The sequence below is a fragment of the Pelecanus crispus genome, chromosome 2 (genome assembly GCF_030463565.1).
Source record: "Pelecanus crispus isolate bPelCri1 chromosome 2, bPelCri1.pri, whole genome shotgun sequence".
NCBI classification, from domain to species: Eukaryota; Metazoa; Chordata; class Aves; order Pelecaniformes; family Pelecanidae; genus Pelecanus; species Pelecanus crispus.
In genome coordinates, this window is record NC_134644.1 from 267209 (window position 1) to 282784 (window position 15576).

A 15576-nucleotide genomic window follows, 5' to 3' on the forward strand; every position below is an offset into this window, starting at 1 on the left:
ATTGCAGGAATGCCTAGAGGCCGTGACTAGATTTAGTCCTGTTGTGCTAGATTCTGTGTAGAGATTGTAAGTGGAGCAGGTGGAGGCATAAAGTTAAGGTTGCATAGCAGTTTCCATTAGAAAGACCTGCTTTCATTTGCCAGTCAGTTATTAAACTTTAACTGTTGCAGTTGTGGTTTGCCATGCTGTGTGCTTGTCTCAGACTGAACTTTTCCCGTTACAGCTACAGCAAAAATTAATTGGCCTCTACTCAGCCAACAGCCTGTGTACCAGGAATACGCTCTAGACTCCCCACCTTGGAGCAGCAGCTTACAGTGCAGCAAGGAGAGCTGGCCTGGGTGTTTCTTCTTCTGCCTAGTAGCTTGGGATCAACTTTTTCTAAACTACCAGCCTCTGAGGATCCCATTTTGCATGTACCAAGCAAGGACATTTTTAGAGGCCGACAGTTTTCTCCCAGGAAGCCTCTGCCTATGCTGAGCAGTTTGAAGTTATGCCAGATCCTCTGTGCTGACCTGACGGGTCATGTGTCATCTTCAGCATAGACACTGTCCAGTGTCAAGCTCAATAGCAGGACACTTTCCAGTCTTGTCTATTGACTCTAGAAATGCGGGCAAAGTGACTTTTCCATGCTCACGTGTCTGCAGCAAGGAACGGAGAAGAAGAGGAGGAAGAAGCTTCAGCAGCTCTAATGTGGAAAACAGACAAGGAGAGGGGTGGGGAGCAAAGGCAGACTGAGGAAGGAGGGCCAACTCAGGCAGTGACATGCTGGAGGAGATGGGACAGGCTGGTCTGTAATTGCGTAAGGGCACCGCTTGCACACACTGACTTGAATACAGTACTCGGGGACCAGCCCAGTGAGAGTCAGGGCTAAGTGCTGAGGCTGATAAACATGGAGCTGTGGCCCAGCAACCCCAAAAGAGCAGGTCTCCTCCTGAGACTCTTTTTTAGCTCAGTGTCTGATAATGTACCCAGCAAGGTCCTGAGAGGTCTCTGTCAACAGCTGAGAGTGCAGTGAGACCAGGGGCTTTACAAATTGCACATGCAATTAGTATTTCTCATGTACCTGGTGTGTTGGATGGTGCATCTTCAGGCATGTTAAGGGAACACACCAGCTACTTGCGAGTGGGGGATGGAGCCCGATAAAATGGAATAGAGTGGCTCCCTGCAGAGAAGGCGTGTGGGGAGGGATAAACGCCCACAGAGCATACTGAACAGCGGAGGTCTGAGCCTCAAGTGGAAGCTGTGAAAACTGCATTTTCCACTAGACAGTGAGAAACTGTGGACGATTAGGTATAGAATACAGAAATTGGGAACGGCCCTGGAGGTCTAAGGGGTGGTAGAGTTATCATATGCAAGCTGGGCCCTCACCCTTCTAGTTTGGCTCACCGTGCAAGGATGGTGGATGTGGGAGATCTCGATCTGTGTCTTGGTCACTGTACACACTAGAGTACAACAGTACAATATTTGCTTTATTTTGCTTGCAACCCTTTTTTTTCCCCCAGTCCTTCAACCTTTTCGTCTCTGGATCTTTGCTTTACGATTTGGCAAATGAATGTCTACCTTACTTTACTGCAAAGGCCCATGAGACAAAGTAAACCAGAGTGGAGTAAGTTGTCAGGGCCCTCAGTACATTTCCCTCCTCCTGGGGGTTTGGCTCTCCAGGATCAGGGCCAACTTAGCTGATGCAGCTGTCTGTCCTTGGGGAACCTCAGCAAGAGCCTGCCCCTCTTTGGCTGAGGAGCTGCTTTTAAGCTCAGGCTCTCACCCTTAGTCTCTGCCTAACCTAACTGGAGGTCCACCTGATGTTGTACCTCCCTGATGCTGACAATGATCCTGACTCACTGATTTCACTTTCGTGCTTAGCCTTGGACCTGCCTCACCACTTGGAGAGTGGGACTTCCTGGGTGATCACTGGACTGTTGGTGACCCTGGTTAAGGTCACCAGATCTGCTCTGCTCACCTTGCTCGAGTCCTGTGAGACGGCATCCTTGTCAGTGAAGCCACTGCCCTGCCTGCCTTGCTGCAACTCTTGCTTCCTGGCTTCCCTTCCCTATTGGAGCAGCCTGCCCTTGCTGCTCCTGGCACTGAACTGAGATTCAGTGTTTGGAGAGAGACAGGGGCTGCAGGTAATGCAAGTGTCGGATCAGGTAAGCAGAACCTTAACCTTGGAGACATATGTAAGGACTTGCAGGGTGCAAGCTGTTGATTTGCAGAGGTCAATATGGGAGCTTGTGTTACTGGCTTCAGGAAAGACCTGCTGCTTTGGGCACAGGCAGTCATCCTTCCTTGTGGGAGCTGTAGTTCATTCCCCAGCTTTCTCTGTTTCCCCAGAACGTCACTGATGATAGCAGTTTCCTATTGCTCTCGCGTATCTTGCTAACTTACATAAGGGTGTGAGGTGTGGGTTGAAGGTTACATATAAAAGGTTCATTGAAAAACTGATTGAGTTGCTGTTGCTCAGGAGTTAGGAAGTTGCTTGCCTAGCCTTGATTTGGACCCTTCTGAGTACAGGTCTTGAGATCCAGTAACTTACACATGGCTACGCTTTCTTTTTCTCCATGGTCTAACCTGCTTTGATAGCAGTGGAATGAATCCAAGCTGTGTGCATGAAGATGACTCCAACCTGAAGGTTCCTTTCCCACAGAGACGTTTGGTGGATGAGACAGGAGAGCTGAGCCAAGGACAGATAGAACACGGATGCTGACCTGCAGACCGTGAGCATGTCCCTTATCATGTCACAACTGATTCCTAAGGTGGGATTCATCCAAATGCTGGTCACTGCCAGCCTCCTTCCCAGCCTGAAATCTATGTCCTCATCCTAGACTAGGGGCCGAACAGCCTATGCCCTACAAACACGGGCATCTCTTCCTCAGTGATCAAAGGGCCATCGGTTAGTGGGAGGTGTCTGCATCAGAGCGGCAAGAGGGATCCCTCTTGCCAGGCCTCTGTTTTATGATTCAATATTTGAGTCTGGATGATTATTTTAACATTGACTCCTCCTCTGTCTCCCTGGCTGGGGGTAGGGCAGCTCTTGCCGCAGAGGGATATTTCCTTGAGACTGCAAGGATGTGCCATGGAGAAAGGCATAAAACACACGAAAGAAAGAGGAGGCTCTGTGCAGGCCCTTGGTGCTGATGTCATAGCTGGACCCTGCGGATTCAGATTGTGCCTGTTTAGCGGAGGAAGGCTGTGTACCATGCTGTCAGCCTCGTGGACCCACTCGGCCTCATTTACATGCTCCACACAGGATCCAGGTGTGCAGCTCCATGGCTGGACTGGCACGTCCCACACAAAACACGATTCAAGGCTGCAGCAGAGTGGTGCCCAGGCCTCCTTGGGCACAGAGGAGGGGAGGGTGGTGGTGGGGGAATCCATGTATTCACATAGACATCGATGACACCGGGGAGCCTGGGTAGCTACGCAGCCAGAGGTACTGCATCCCTGATCAAAGGGTGAGCACAGGCAGGAACACGCAGGCATCCCGAGAGGAGGACTACCCCTAGGCGAGAGCTGGAGGTATGGCGCGTAGCTGTGCCACTGAAAATGCAGTCGGAGTGAGTTTAGACATGACTTCAGCTCTGGCATTTCTCAGCTTCTGAGTGCTTTACGTGGCAATCCGGACGCTCTCCCGAAGCAGGGCTTTAGTTTGCTCAATGTTCAGCATATTACAGGCCCAGTGAGCATCTCCCTGTAGACAGGAGCACAACGTAAGTGCCAAGCTGCGGGGCAGAAGTACTCCGCTTCAGTGTGGGGACTCCCCACACGGGGCCAGGACACGAAGCAGGGTGACACAGAGCAGCAGAGCTCTTGCCGCAGTTCAGGAGCATTCGGCTTGCGCTGGTCAATCTTGCTCCGTAGAGCGAGTGATGCACAGAAGGGCCCATCGGCAGCCGCTCCGGGTTACGCGTCTGGCACACGGCGAGTGCGCAGCTGGGAGCGGCGGAGCCCGGGGGCTTTGTGCAGCCGCAGCGCAGCGCGGGGAGGGCAGCCAGCCCCGGCCCCGGCCCCGGCCCCGGCCGGCCTTGGGACGCCCGAGCGGCGGACAGGTCCGGGCAGGCTGCAGCCGCCCGGGCGGGCGCTCCCCCGGCGCCCCGGGCTGCGGCCCCGCTCAGCCGGGGCTCCACACCGCCCGCCTGCCCCTGCCCCGACGGAGCCGGGCAGCCGGAGACCCCCGGGAGGCACCGGTGCCGAAGCCGCGGGGGAGCAGCAAGGGGGGGCCCGGAGAAGCCTCAATCCCTGGCTCGGTCTCCGGCCCCCCCCGTTCCCACTCTGGCCCGAGCGCGTCCCCGGGCGGCCCCGCGGCCTCCCCCGGCCCCGCGGAGCCCCCGCTCCGAGCCCGCCCGTCCCGCGGAGCCCCCGCTCCGAGCCCGCCGCCGGGGCTCCGAGGCCTGGGAGGGGGCGGGCCGGACCCTGCCCGGCGGCCCCCCCGCGCCCGGGACGGAGGCGGGCGGTCTTCCGGCACAGCACGGTGGCCCCGGGGCGGCGGGGCCGCGCCCGAGCTGCCGGGCCCGACCGGGGCCCGGCGAACGCCGGGCCGTCGGGGCGCTGGAGCCCGCCCGGCGCCGGCGCCGGCCCCGGGCCGCTCCGCTCCGCGCCGGGCGGGGCGGGGCCGTCAGGGGGGCGGCCCGGGCCGGCTCCGGGAGGCGGCGGGGCCGGGGCGCAGCGGGGCCGGCTCGCCCCGTCCGCTGTCCCGGGCCCGGGGGCGGCCCGAGCAAGGCTGCGGCCGAGCGGCGCGGCCCCGTCCCGTCCCCACAAAAGCGCCCTTGTGCTGGCCCCGTAATTGCTAATCATCAATCACCATTAATAACAGCTGATGAGGCGGGAGGGGGAGGCGCCTTCCCAGGGGCCGGCCGCGCCGGGGGGAGCGGGGAGCCTTGCCCCGCCGGAGCGGGCGCTGAAGGAGGAACTCGACCGTGATGTGCGGAAGATGGATGAGAGCAGAGGGCGACACCCCCGCCCGCCTCCCCTCCCTCCCCTCCCCTCCGCGGCCCGGCCCGGCCCCCCCGCGGCGGGGCGGGCGGGCGGGCGGCTCCGAGCGCGCCTCCACTCCGCCGCGCCGAGCCAGCGAGCGGGCGGGCGGGCGGCAGCTCTCGCCGGGCGCCGGAGCCCACGGGAGGCGGCGGGCGCGGGCCGGGGCCGCGGCAGCGGCGGGGCCCGGCGGCGGCGGCGGCGGCGGCGCGGCGAGTTGGCGGCGGCCCGAGCTCGCCGGAAAGTTGGTGCCGGCTGAGCCGGCGGCGCCCGCTCGCCATGCAGAGACCCAGCGGCCAGGGGACCGCCTTCTCCATCGACTCGCTCATCGGGACGCCGCCGCCGCGCTCCGGGCACCTGCTCTACACCGGGTACCCCATGTTCATGCCGTACCGGCCGCTGGTGCTGCCGCAGGCGCTGTCCCACGCGCCCCTGCAGTCGGGGCTGCCGCCGCTGGCACCGCTGGCCTCCTTCGCCGGCCGCCTCACCAACACCTTCTGCGCCAGCCTGGGCCAGGCGGTGCCCTCCATGGTGGCGCTGACCACGGCCCTGCCCAGCTTCTCCGAGCCGCCCGACGGCTTCTACCCGCCGCAGGAGCTGCCCCCGCCGCGCACCAACGCCGAGGCCGGCTGCCGGCGGGGCGCCGAGGGCCTGGAGGCGGAGGAGCTGCCCCCGGGGCGCGACAAGGGGCCGCCCGAGCCGCCGCTGCACTTCCCGGACCCCTTCCCCGGCCTGGCAGGTAAGAGCGGCGCGGGCCAGCCCCGCCCGGCCGAGAGCACCTGGTCCGCGGCCAGCGCCGGCCCCGCCTCGCCCGGGACTCCCGCAGCCCCGAGGGGCCCCGCGGCGGGCAGCGCCGCCCGCCCGGCCCCTCTCCGGGCTCTCCCCGCCTCCCCAGCGCCGGCTGCGGGCGGGCGGGCGGCACCGCGGGCCCCTGGGCTCGCCAGGACGGGAGCCGCCGAGCCGGGGACCGGGGCGCGGCGGGCGGGACGGCGGGGCCGCCGTGGGCCGCGGCGGCGGGACCTGCCCGCGGCTGCGCGCCCGCCCTGTCCCGTCGGGCCGAGCCGGGAGGACCGGGCCGGTTCGCCTCCGTTCCGGACCGGCTCCGCAGCGCCCGCAACTTTCGCGGGTGGGAGACAAACTCCGCTCGCCGCGCCCGGGCCGCGGGGCGGGGGAACGGGCAGAGCCCGCCGGTCGGGGCGGCCGCCCCGGCGGGGCACGGAAAGTCCGGCGGGAGCGGAGCGGCGAGGGGCCCCGGACCGAGGCCGGCCCGGCGGCGCGGAGCTCTCCGAGGTCCTGGCACCCGGCCCGGGGCGGGCGCGGCGGAGGACAGCGGGGCGCCGCGCCGTCCCGGGCCGCCGGACTGCGCGCAGCCCTCCCCGCCCGTCCCGGTGCCGGTGCCGGTGCCGGCCGGTGCAGCTGCGGCGCGGGGCTGCGCTTTGTCCCCGGCACGGTGCCGCGTCCCGGGCGACCGCGGGGCTGGGGGATCCCTCGCTCGCCCGCAGCCTGCCCCGGGCCGGGCTCCGCCGCCCTCCCGGCGTCGTCGTGCTGCGGCTACCGGCGCTCCCGACCCCTCCCGAGCCCGGCGGCCGCCCGGAGCCCCGCTCCCCTTCCTCTCGGTCCGCCGCCCCGCGCCGCAGCGCCCGCGGCCTCGGCACCGGCTTTGCCCGACGGCGCGGGCAGGCGGCGGCTCCGTGCCCAGGACCCCGCTCGCTGCCGTGGCGGGGCCGCGGGGCCCTCGCCTTTGTGAGCCGCGGCCGCTCCCCCGAGCGTGCAGGCGTCGGCCTCGGTGACTTGTTGCTCTGTGTTTCTCAGCCAGCTCCGCTCGTGCTCTCTTCCACCTCAGCTCCTGCAGCACAGGGCTTGAGCTGTCCCTTCTGCAGCGAGACTGAGACAAGCCAGCTGCTGGCTTTCCCTGACATGGCCTGTCCCAAGAGCTGTCTCCCCTGGTCTCCCGTGAGACCCACCTTTGTCTCACAGGTTTCCTGGCGTGGGTGCGTGCTGAAAGTCTCTGCTGCTCCTTGCAGTGCTTGGCTGTTCTCCATCCTCCCTTTAGCCTCTCCCGAGTACGCCCGGGTCTTTTCCTTGCCCTGCCTTGTTCTTCTCTCAGAAGACTGGTTCCGTCACTCAGGTGCTCCTTGAACTTCATCCCTCAGCAGGACAACCCGGGCATTTTGCCTCCCCACTGCCTTTGTGGGTTACTGGGGTTTTGGTGCTCCTCTGCTGCTCCCAGGCCTCTGTGCTGAGTCAAAAGCCCAGCGCAATCTCACTTGCATTGTGAAATCTCCTCAGGGACAGAACTGCCCTGGCCAAAGCTAGCTGTCTGTATGACCACGACTTCCCGGTCTATGGGGAAATGAACTGCATTGTGCTTGATCTCCCTCTGTGGCTCCTCCATAGCTAAGCCCAACATGTTCTCTCCCGAGGGACTCAGATGAACTGTCCCAGACAGCGGCCATTTCTGATATCGAGAAATCGTATCTCTAAGACTTGCCCTGTTGTGACTGGCTCATATGATGGAGGGAAATAGGTCTTGCTACCTCTGTTCATTCACTGCTGCCTATTAGCTGTCTCTTAGCACTGTGCTTGCTCTGGAGCCATGAAGGATGCTTGTCCTTCTGCACAAGCTTGTGCCCATGTGGACCTGACTCTGTGGGCTGCTCTGCCCAGGTCCAAGAGGTTTTGTCAGGCCAAATGTGTCCACCTTCTCCTTTACTTAATGTTTCTCCTGACTGTACCAGACAAGGCCCTTGGAGATGGACAATAGGGTTTGTTTTACCAACCATGTCAGGTGAAAGCCAGGATCGTTGCTGTGGGCTTTTTCCACAATTAGGGAAGAGAAAGATGATTTGTGTCAACAGGAGGCATCAAAAACTACCTATAATGCAGTTTGCACTAGCATCCTACCTGTGGCCCTGGCCAAAAGCAATTGCCCAGGGAAGAGTAATAGAGCACAATCTGTGCAATTATTTCTAAAATGACACTTCCTTAGCATCCAACCACCTGCACTTCAGGGGCTTCCTGAGCCAGGTGTTGTTTCTGTATATTTAGTAACCTTTGACCAATTCCTCTTCTGTGACCTTATCTAGTCTCTGGAGTCCACCAGAAAGGAGAGAGAAACTTGGCATCCGCCATATCCTGGGGCAAGGTGTTCCACAGTTCTCTTATCTTCTTCTTATAGAAGAACCACATGAAGAAGAAATGCCTCCTTTTGTCTGTTTTGCTGACATCAAGCGAATTATACCCTGAAGTGACTATTTCTGTCCCTGGGCTCCATTGGTGTGTCCGTCGTGCAGGTGTCTACAGAGACAAGATCTGTTGCTGCTGGATCAGCCAAGGAGTCAATGCTCTATTTTAGGGCCTCTCTCTCTATCTACTATGTTTCAAACTTGCTTCCAGCTGTTGTCACACTTCTTGAGAGGGGAGAGGCATTTAGGGAAACTGGTGGTAAGAAGCAGCAAAACTTGGCGTTTGGTTTGTTACTACAGCCGCAACAAAGAGTATGACGCCCAGCATAAAGGTACTCAACACTCCCAGCTCTCCACACCTCTCCTGAGATGAGAGCGTGTTTGTTCTTGAGCTGTAGAGGTCTCCACCGAGATCCAGGCAGTGGTCCGAGACCCTCTCTTGCGTTGATGTAGTAACTGGACGTTCAGTCAGGGACAGGGTGAAGTTTCGTGTTGTTCCCTATGAACGTAACAAAGAGCTCTTGTGTGCTCACCAACACAGGGCTCTTCTGGCTGTCACAACACCCGTTCTTGATCCGGATTCCCCTGATCCAGCTTGAAGAACTTTGTCACCCGTGACACCCAACTCTCCTCACCATGCTTAGCACATCCATAAATAAGATCAATGAACAGCTGGGACTTTGTGAAGAGCAAAGCAATGGGTCAATCCTATTCTTCGTCTACTGCCGCCTTGTTGATTTTTCAAAGTCACAATACTTTGCTTCATGACAGCTTTGCTTCCTGTTCAAAGGCCTCTGAAAGTCTCAGTATACCCTCCCACCAAACAGGTGGGTTCCCCTGCCTCCATTACAGCCTCGATGGGGACATACTAGGTGACTAACAGACCAATATACCAGTTTTCTTTGTGAAAACCTCTGGTTTAGACTCTATCATCATGTAGTTCTGAGTTCCTTACTGCAAACCCAGCACTTTTAAGACACAAAAATGTGAGACATGTTAGTCTGGTAGAGACCATTTAAAATTTGGGGTCTGGTTAAGAAGAGTGTATGCAGAGACAGCACCTGGTTTACAAAGCGACATGTTGCAGTTGGTAGCTCAGCCTTTGTCCAATCTCTTGGGGCACAGTCTGGGCCTACAAGAGCAAACTGCCAAGTCAGCGCTGTTCGATAGTGTGGCTGCTGGGATGCTGTCCTCCATCGCTGGGGAAGGGCAGAGTCAGGGCAGGACATATGAGTGCTCTTGGTGAAGACACCGACATCCTCATAAGAGCTCTCTTACCTTGTCAGGCCTTGTGCTCCAATGGACAGAGGTGGTACACAGAAATGAAAGTGCTCCTTTTCTTCAGCCAAGCAGGAGATTGTGCATCGGCAGCCAAAGTGCTCCATGCCACCTGCTGCTAATCCTCAGCCCCACAAGCACAAATTATCTGGGTCTTTACTCTGCCCCCTGTGCATATGGGAGATTTCTCCCCCTGCCCCTCAGGAAGAAAGAGGTTACTGTCTATTCTTCTGCAGCAGAATAGAGATGAAGGTGTTTCTTTCCCGCTGCATGAAGCAGGAAGAGCAAGGAGACTATTCCAGATCTCCAAAGCCACCCACCCACTCTCAGGAAGCCACAGACTTGCTGCAGGACTGGCAAGGGGTGTGGGAGCTTCACAGCAGCCAGACTCCTGAGAATGTCTCCTGGGCTCAAGCAGTTTCTTGCAGTTGCTGTTTGTGTATTTGCAACCCTGTGCCTTCAGGCATCTGAGGGCTGTTCTGCCTTTCCCGCTGAGGTGAGGTGAGCTGTCCGGAGATCCAGTGGCCCAGGGTGCACGTGCCAGTACCTGGACACTGCTTAGAAGCTTGGAGAGCTGCTGCTTCTTCTGCATGCAGGATTATATTGAGAGCGGCAGTGCTTCAGGACCAGCTCCTTCCAGCAGTGATTCCTGCTGTTGGGTCAGACTTGGAGTGTTTGCTGGTCTCTTCCAGTCTCAGCCTGACAGAAAAGCTTCTTCATCTGCTTGTGCTTAGCTGTGGGTCCTCTCTCTCCATGACCCCTGCCTATGGCCGGGAGCATCTTCTCGCTTGATCTCCTGTGAGGCCTTTGTTTGAGCCCTTCTACCAAGGAAGTGACTGGCTGCCAGGCCTCTTCCCTCCCCACTGTCACCCATGTCCTCCCTTGCTCCATGGCTGTTTAATCATTCAGGCAGCAGTTTGGGACACAAGAAGCTGGCAAGAAGAAGATTCATACCCCTATACCCTATCAATATCCTTGCAGGCAACGTTAAGAGAGGTGTCTGTGGTGGTCCAAGTGCTGCCTCCTGTCTGGGTGGCCTGGGATGATGTCCTGCCTGTTGAGTGATGTTGGCAGCCTCTGGCCTGCCCCTCTGCACACACTGGCGGGGGAAGGTAAGCCCTGAGCATCAGCTGCCCAAGCGCCTTGTTCCCTGGCTGCGCAACTCTGCTGTGGTGCATCCTGGGCTTAGGGAGGGAGAGCTGGTAGCAGGACCAGCCCACGTCCTGTAAAGCCCTGCATAGCGGTTTGCTGGGCTGGAAGTGGCTCAGGCTGCTCTTTCCAGGACAGTCCTTCGGCTCCTCTTGGCTGGCTTCTTTCTGGGTGAGCAGCATCGATGGTCTGATGCAGTGGGATGGGACAGAGGGAGGGCTGAGCTGAGGGGCAAGGTACAGACTTTCCTTCTGGATGTGGAGGTCCAGGCAAGCCCTGGAAGGGTTGCGGTGTGCTCTGCTGGAATGAGGCAGTGCTGCTGCTACAGCTGGGTTGTGGGCTGGGGATGGTGGCAGCTGCTGTGGTGGCTCTCACCCCGGGGGTGTCTGCGGACGCGCCGGGTTTGGGGGTGCTGCCCCACAGAGCCGGCCAGGCTGCGGGCAGGGCAGCGCAGGCCGCGCTGGGGTCTGGGACAACAGCAACCGGCGCTGCCAGCTCTCCGGGCGCCCGCTGCCTGCAGCGGGCCGAGCGCGCAGCCGGGGCCGGGGAAGCTGCTCCTCCCGCGGCAGGCAGCGCCGGCGGCCCGGGGCTGCGGGGACGCGGCGGTGGCGGGGGTGCCCGCGGGACCCGGCCTTCCCGGGACGAGCTGCAGCCTCCCGCCGGGCGGGGGGGGCGGGGGGAGCCCCGCGGCGGGGGGGCACAGACCGTCGGGCGGGGTGGGGGGCGGCGGGCCGTGCCGGCGGGCGCTGACGCTGTGTGCCCCGCAGACGGGAAGGCGTACAGCTCGGACGAGGAGAAGCTGGAGGTGAAGTCGGCGGCGACGCCGTGCAGCGAGCGGGAGGAGGAGAGCTCGGCGGGTGACAGCGAGGAGGAGCCCTTCCTGGACGGGGCGGCCGCCGCCGCGCTGGGCACCAAGGGCAAGGGCAAGGGCGGCCCCGCGGCCGAGCAGGCCCCGCCGGGCTCCGGGGCCGGCAAGAGCCGCCGGCGACGCACGGCCTTCACCAGCGAGCAGCTGCTGGAGCTGGAGAAGGAGTTCCACTGCAAGAAGTACCTGAGCCTGACGGAGCGCTCGCAGATCGCGCACGCCCTGAAGCTGAGCGAGGTGCAGGTGAAGATCTGGTTCCAGAACCGCCGCGCCAAGTGGAAACGCATCAAGGCGGGCAACGTGAGCAACCGCTCGGGCGAGCCCGTCCGCAACCCCAAGATCGTGGTGCCCATCCCGGTGCACGTCAACCGCTTCGCCGTGCGCAGCCAGCACCAGCAGATCGAGCAGGGCGCCCGGCCCTGAGCGCCGGCGGGGCTCTCGGACCCTGGGGCGGGCGGCCGCGGGGGGGGCCCGATGCGGCGGGGCGCGGCCCGGGCGCCCGCTCGCACTCCTCTGTACATGTCCCTTATTTATTCCGTGTAAACTCTGTACATACGGCAGCGTGTCCGTCTGTCCGTGCCGCGGGGAGCGCGGGCCGCCTGGCCCCCGTGGGCCCCGGCCGCCAGCCGCGCCGGGCCTGGGCCGCGCTGCCCGCGGGCGCCCGACCGTGTATAGCTGTGATTTCAATAAATTATTTTCTATGGAGCGAGGCGACGTTCTTCCGCGGTGCTGCCCGCCCGGCTGCGCTGCAGGGACGGGCGGCAGCAGCCAGCAGCGCCCCGAGGCCCCCGGCCCGGCGGGGACGAGGACGGGGGCAGGGGCAGGGACGGGGGCAGGGACAGGGAGAGGTGCAGCGGGCGGCGGCGCCGACCCCGAGGGGCGGCCGGGGAGGGCGTATGGGAGGCTCCGGGGCTCGCCTGCCCCTCGGCCGGTGCCGGTACTGGCTCCGTGGAGCTGGCGGCTGTGCGGGGAGCAGCGGTGGCCTTGCGGGCTCCATCGGACCCGGTCCGGTGCCGGTGCTGAGATACGGGAGGGAGCAGAGAAGGAGAGGGGCTGGGAAGCGAGCATCCCCGGTCCTCCCTCCCGCCGGCGGGGAGGTGCGGGGGCCGGGGCCGGTGCTGGGGCTGGGGCCGGGGCCGGGGTCGGGGCCGTCCGTCTCGCCCCCGCAGCCCCTGCCGCCACAGCTTGCCCGGGGCCAGCAGCACTCCCCCGGGGTGGGAGAGTCCTGTGCGCTGCCCCCGGACTCCCGACACAGCTGGGTCCCCTGCCCCGGGACAGCCGGCATCCCTGGTGCCCCGGGCCCTGGGCAGGAGCAGCCCTCCCCCGAGATCCGCTCTGCACGACTGCAGATTGCCCTGAAGGCAAAGCCCTGCCTGCCCCATGGGCCTCGTGCCAGGACCTGGCCTTTGCTGGCTGTGGAGTGAGGAGAAGTCCATGCCCGCAGGCCCCTTGGCCACTGCCCAATGCAGGCAGGATGCCTGCCTGCTGTCCCCAGGGCTGCCCCAGTGCCTTGAGCCAGCTCCACACACACTTAGCCCCACATGCCACCGGCACATCTGAGGCCCAGCGATGCAATGCCCTCCAGCTTTTCAGGGCTGCAGTGCCTGCTAGAAGAGTCCTGCCTTGAAGTCTTTCCTCCTCCCTCAGCCCCGAGGAGCACACGCCAACCCATGGGAAATGAGCAGGGAAACCCTCCTGCAGCTCAGGTGCCTTATTGCCACTGAATCCTGGGGCAGTGCTGGCTGCCTGTCCCACAGCTGGGCTGAGGGGAAGGTGAGGGTCCTGCTCTTCCTTGCTCACTCAGCCTATCTCACCAGTACTAGCTACTGCTTCTCATACCACGCTGCTGAGGCTCCGCAGCCGTGTGCAGGGCCAGGGCGGACTGGGCACTACTGGCACCAACACTGCAGCTGCTGGGTCTCACTGCACTGATGCGGGAGAGGGGTTTCAGACTTCCTGAGCAGGGGCTCTCATGTAGGCCAGCCAGACTGGAATAGTCTGCTCTTCAGACCTACTGCATGAGATACTGCTTCTGAAGCCAGGGGGTATCTCAGATGACTGAGCCCAACCCCAGAACGTGATGAAGATCGAGTTTTGCACAGTGCACAGCTGCATGCACAGTCCTGAGTCAACAGTGCAGAGGACCACATGATTCCGGCACTAATTAGGTGTCCAGCCACGAAAGCCTCTGTTGCTGGTTTGAGGAACATCAGCCAGCCCAGCCCGTTGGGGCAGGGAGCTCACGCATCTGTGCTGTAGTAGCAACACCCATTGCAACCCCACCGGAGGTTTGTAGACAGGTGGAAGGCTCTCTTCAAGGGTGTGGGACATGGTGCTGCTGGGATGCCAGTTGCTCTTAGGTTTGCTATGGAGTTTGGGTCACGCAGGGTCCAGTTAGCCGTTGGCACCCTTCCCTGGGAGACACACTTACAAAAGAGTGGGCAACATCCCTGACAGCCAGAGCCAGCTTCACCTTCCTGGGTGCCCTCCCTGATGCCACAGCAAGGGCTGGCAGGAGGGGGGTGCTCCCTCCCCATGGCCCTTCCCAATTTGTTCTCTTAGTCTGGAGCGTGGACCGGGTGCTCAGCCTGTTGATTCCTCCTCCAGAGCCCTACAGCCTCAAGAGCACTGGTGGGTGGCTCTCCCTGCCCTGCAGCTGCTGGCTCTGGCTGGCCTGTGTGGGGACAGCCACAGCTCAGAGCAGAGCAACCGTTAGGACACAGCTGTGCTCCTGGATGTCCCAGGTGGGTGCTTCTTTCCACGGAGATATTTGTTGCAGGTCCCAAGACAGTTCTGCAAGATCCTTTCACGACCTGGATTTCTCAGCACCTGCTGGGGCAGCAGAGCCCAGCTGGCTTCCTGAAGCCACGGCAGGACAGTTTCTGCCTCTGTCCCCTGCACCACCAACCTAGAAAGGAGAAAGCATCCTCAGGAGCTGCCTGGCCTGGTGTTACTCACAGCATCCCCAGTGTGGGCTTGGCCTGCTCAGGTAGCAACATCTGCTGGCATTCCCTCTGGATGAGGGCAGGTAAATAAATGTCTTCTAGCAGCTGACCCCAGCTGCCCTGCCCTCAGGGGAGCTGGCCGTTCCCTTCAACTCCATGCAGTGACAGCGGTAGAGCTGCCTGCACCTGAGAACCACAGGTCAGGTATTCCTGCTTCTCTCTCCTTGGGGCTGGGTTGGTCTGAGGCAGGGAATGGTAACTTACCTATGCTACATGGCTGCAGGAGGGGATAACATGCCATTTGCAGCAATTGCAATAGCTCCTGCATATGAATTGATGCACATCTGGGCCAGCTGGGGGCGGGGGGGGCAGATGGGGAGGGCAGGGGGAGGCAGGATAAAGCAATTGTGCAGCAATAAGTAGTGCTCTGTCACTATAAATGTGTCCACATGAGGGGTCTGTGCCACTGCAACCTAGAACAGCACAGCAGTGCAAGATTAAGCACAGCACTTGGAAAAACGTCCACAGCTCCAGGGTTAGGGCAGTGACATTGAAAGGAGTTAAATTTTATTCTAGGGTCCAAGAACCCCCTTATTCTCACTTGGGATTTCTACCCGACACTGTGGTTTGCTATGTCCTGCCCCAGTGACAGCATCAGTTTATTGTGTTAACCCATCATCCCCCTGCCCCACGCTGTGCAGGCCACTGCCAGCCTGAACACTGTGCAAAGCACCCCCACTCTGGCTGCGCGCTGGTTCATCGACTGCCTGTAGACTGGACTGGAGAACTGGAGCTTTCAGCTTCAGAGAAGTTACTTGGCTTTTGGCTTCTTTTGTTGAGTTAGATCAGTCCCAGAGCCAGTAGACAATGCAAGCCTACAAACAGTCATGTTAATGTAACTGCAAGTGCTGCAGGGAGGTGCAGCTCAGTCTGGTGCTGATGGAGGTGACAGACTCACTGCTGTCACCAGGGGTGTTGGTGAGAGCTGCAGAATAGCAGAGTGCTCCTCGCGCTGTGCAGAACAGAGCTCCCCTGTGAACCTTGTGCATTGCAATGAGTCTGATGCCTCCTGCACAGCACTGAGCAAAGTGCTGCAACACACCAGTGAATGGCACTGCCTGCGCTGCACAAAGTGGCTACAGCACCTCCCCAGGCAGAAGAGCTGCTGGGCAGAGGGTGCAGCATG

General features: G+C 61.1%; 1 protein-coding gene across 1 annotated transcript; it reads left to right on the plus strand.

The window, feature by feature from the left end:
- Nucleotides 1–4927: 4927 nt before the first annotated feature.
- Nucleotides 4928–11868, plus strand: GBX1 (gastrulation brain homeobox 1). The gene is given in 4 exon segments (XM_075706055.1): nucleotides 4928–4971; nucleotides 4973–5012; nucleotides 5014–5707; nucleotides 11348–11868. Coding segments are annotated over 4 exon segments (1299 nt in total).
- Nucleotides 11869–15576: the final 3708 nt, after the last annotated feature.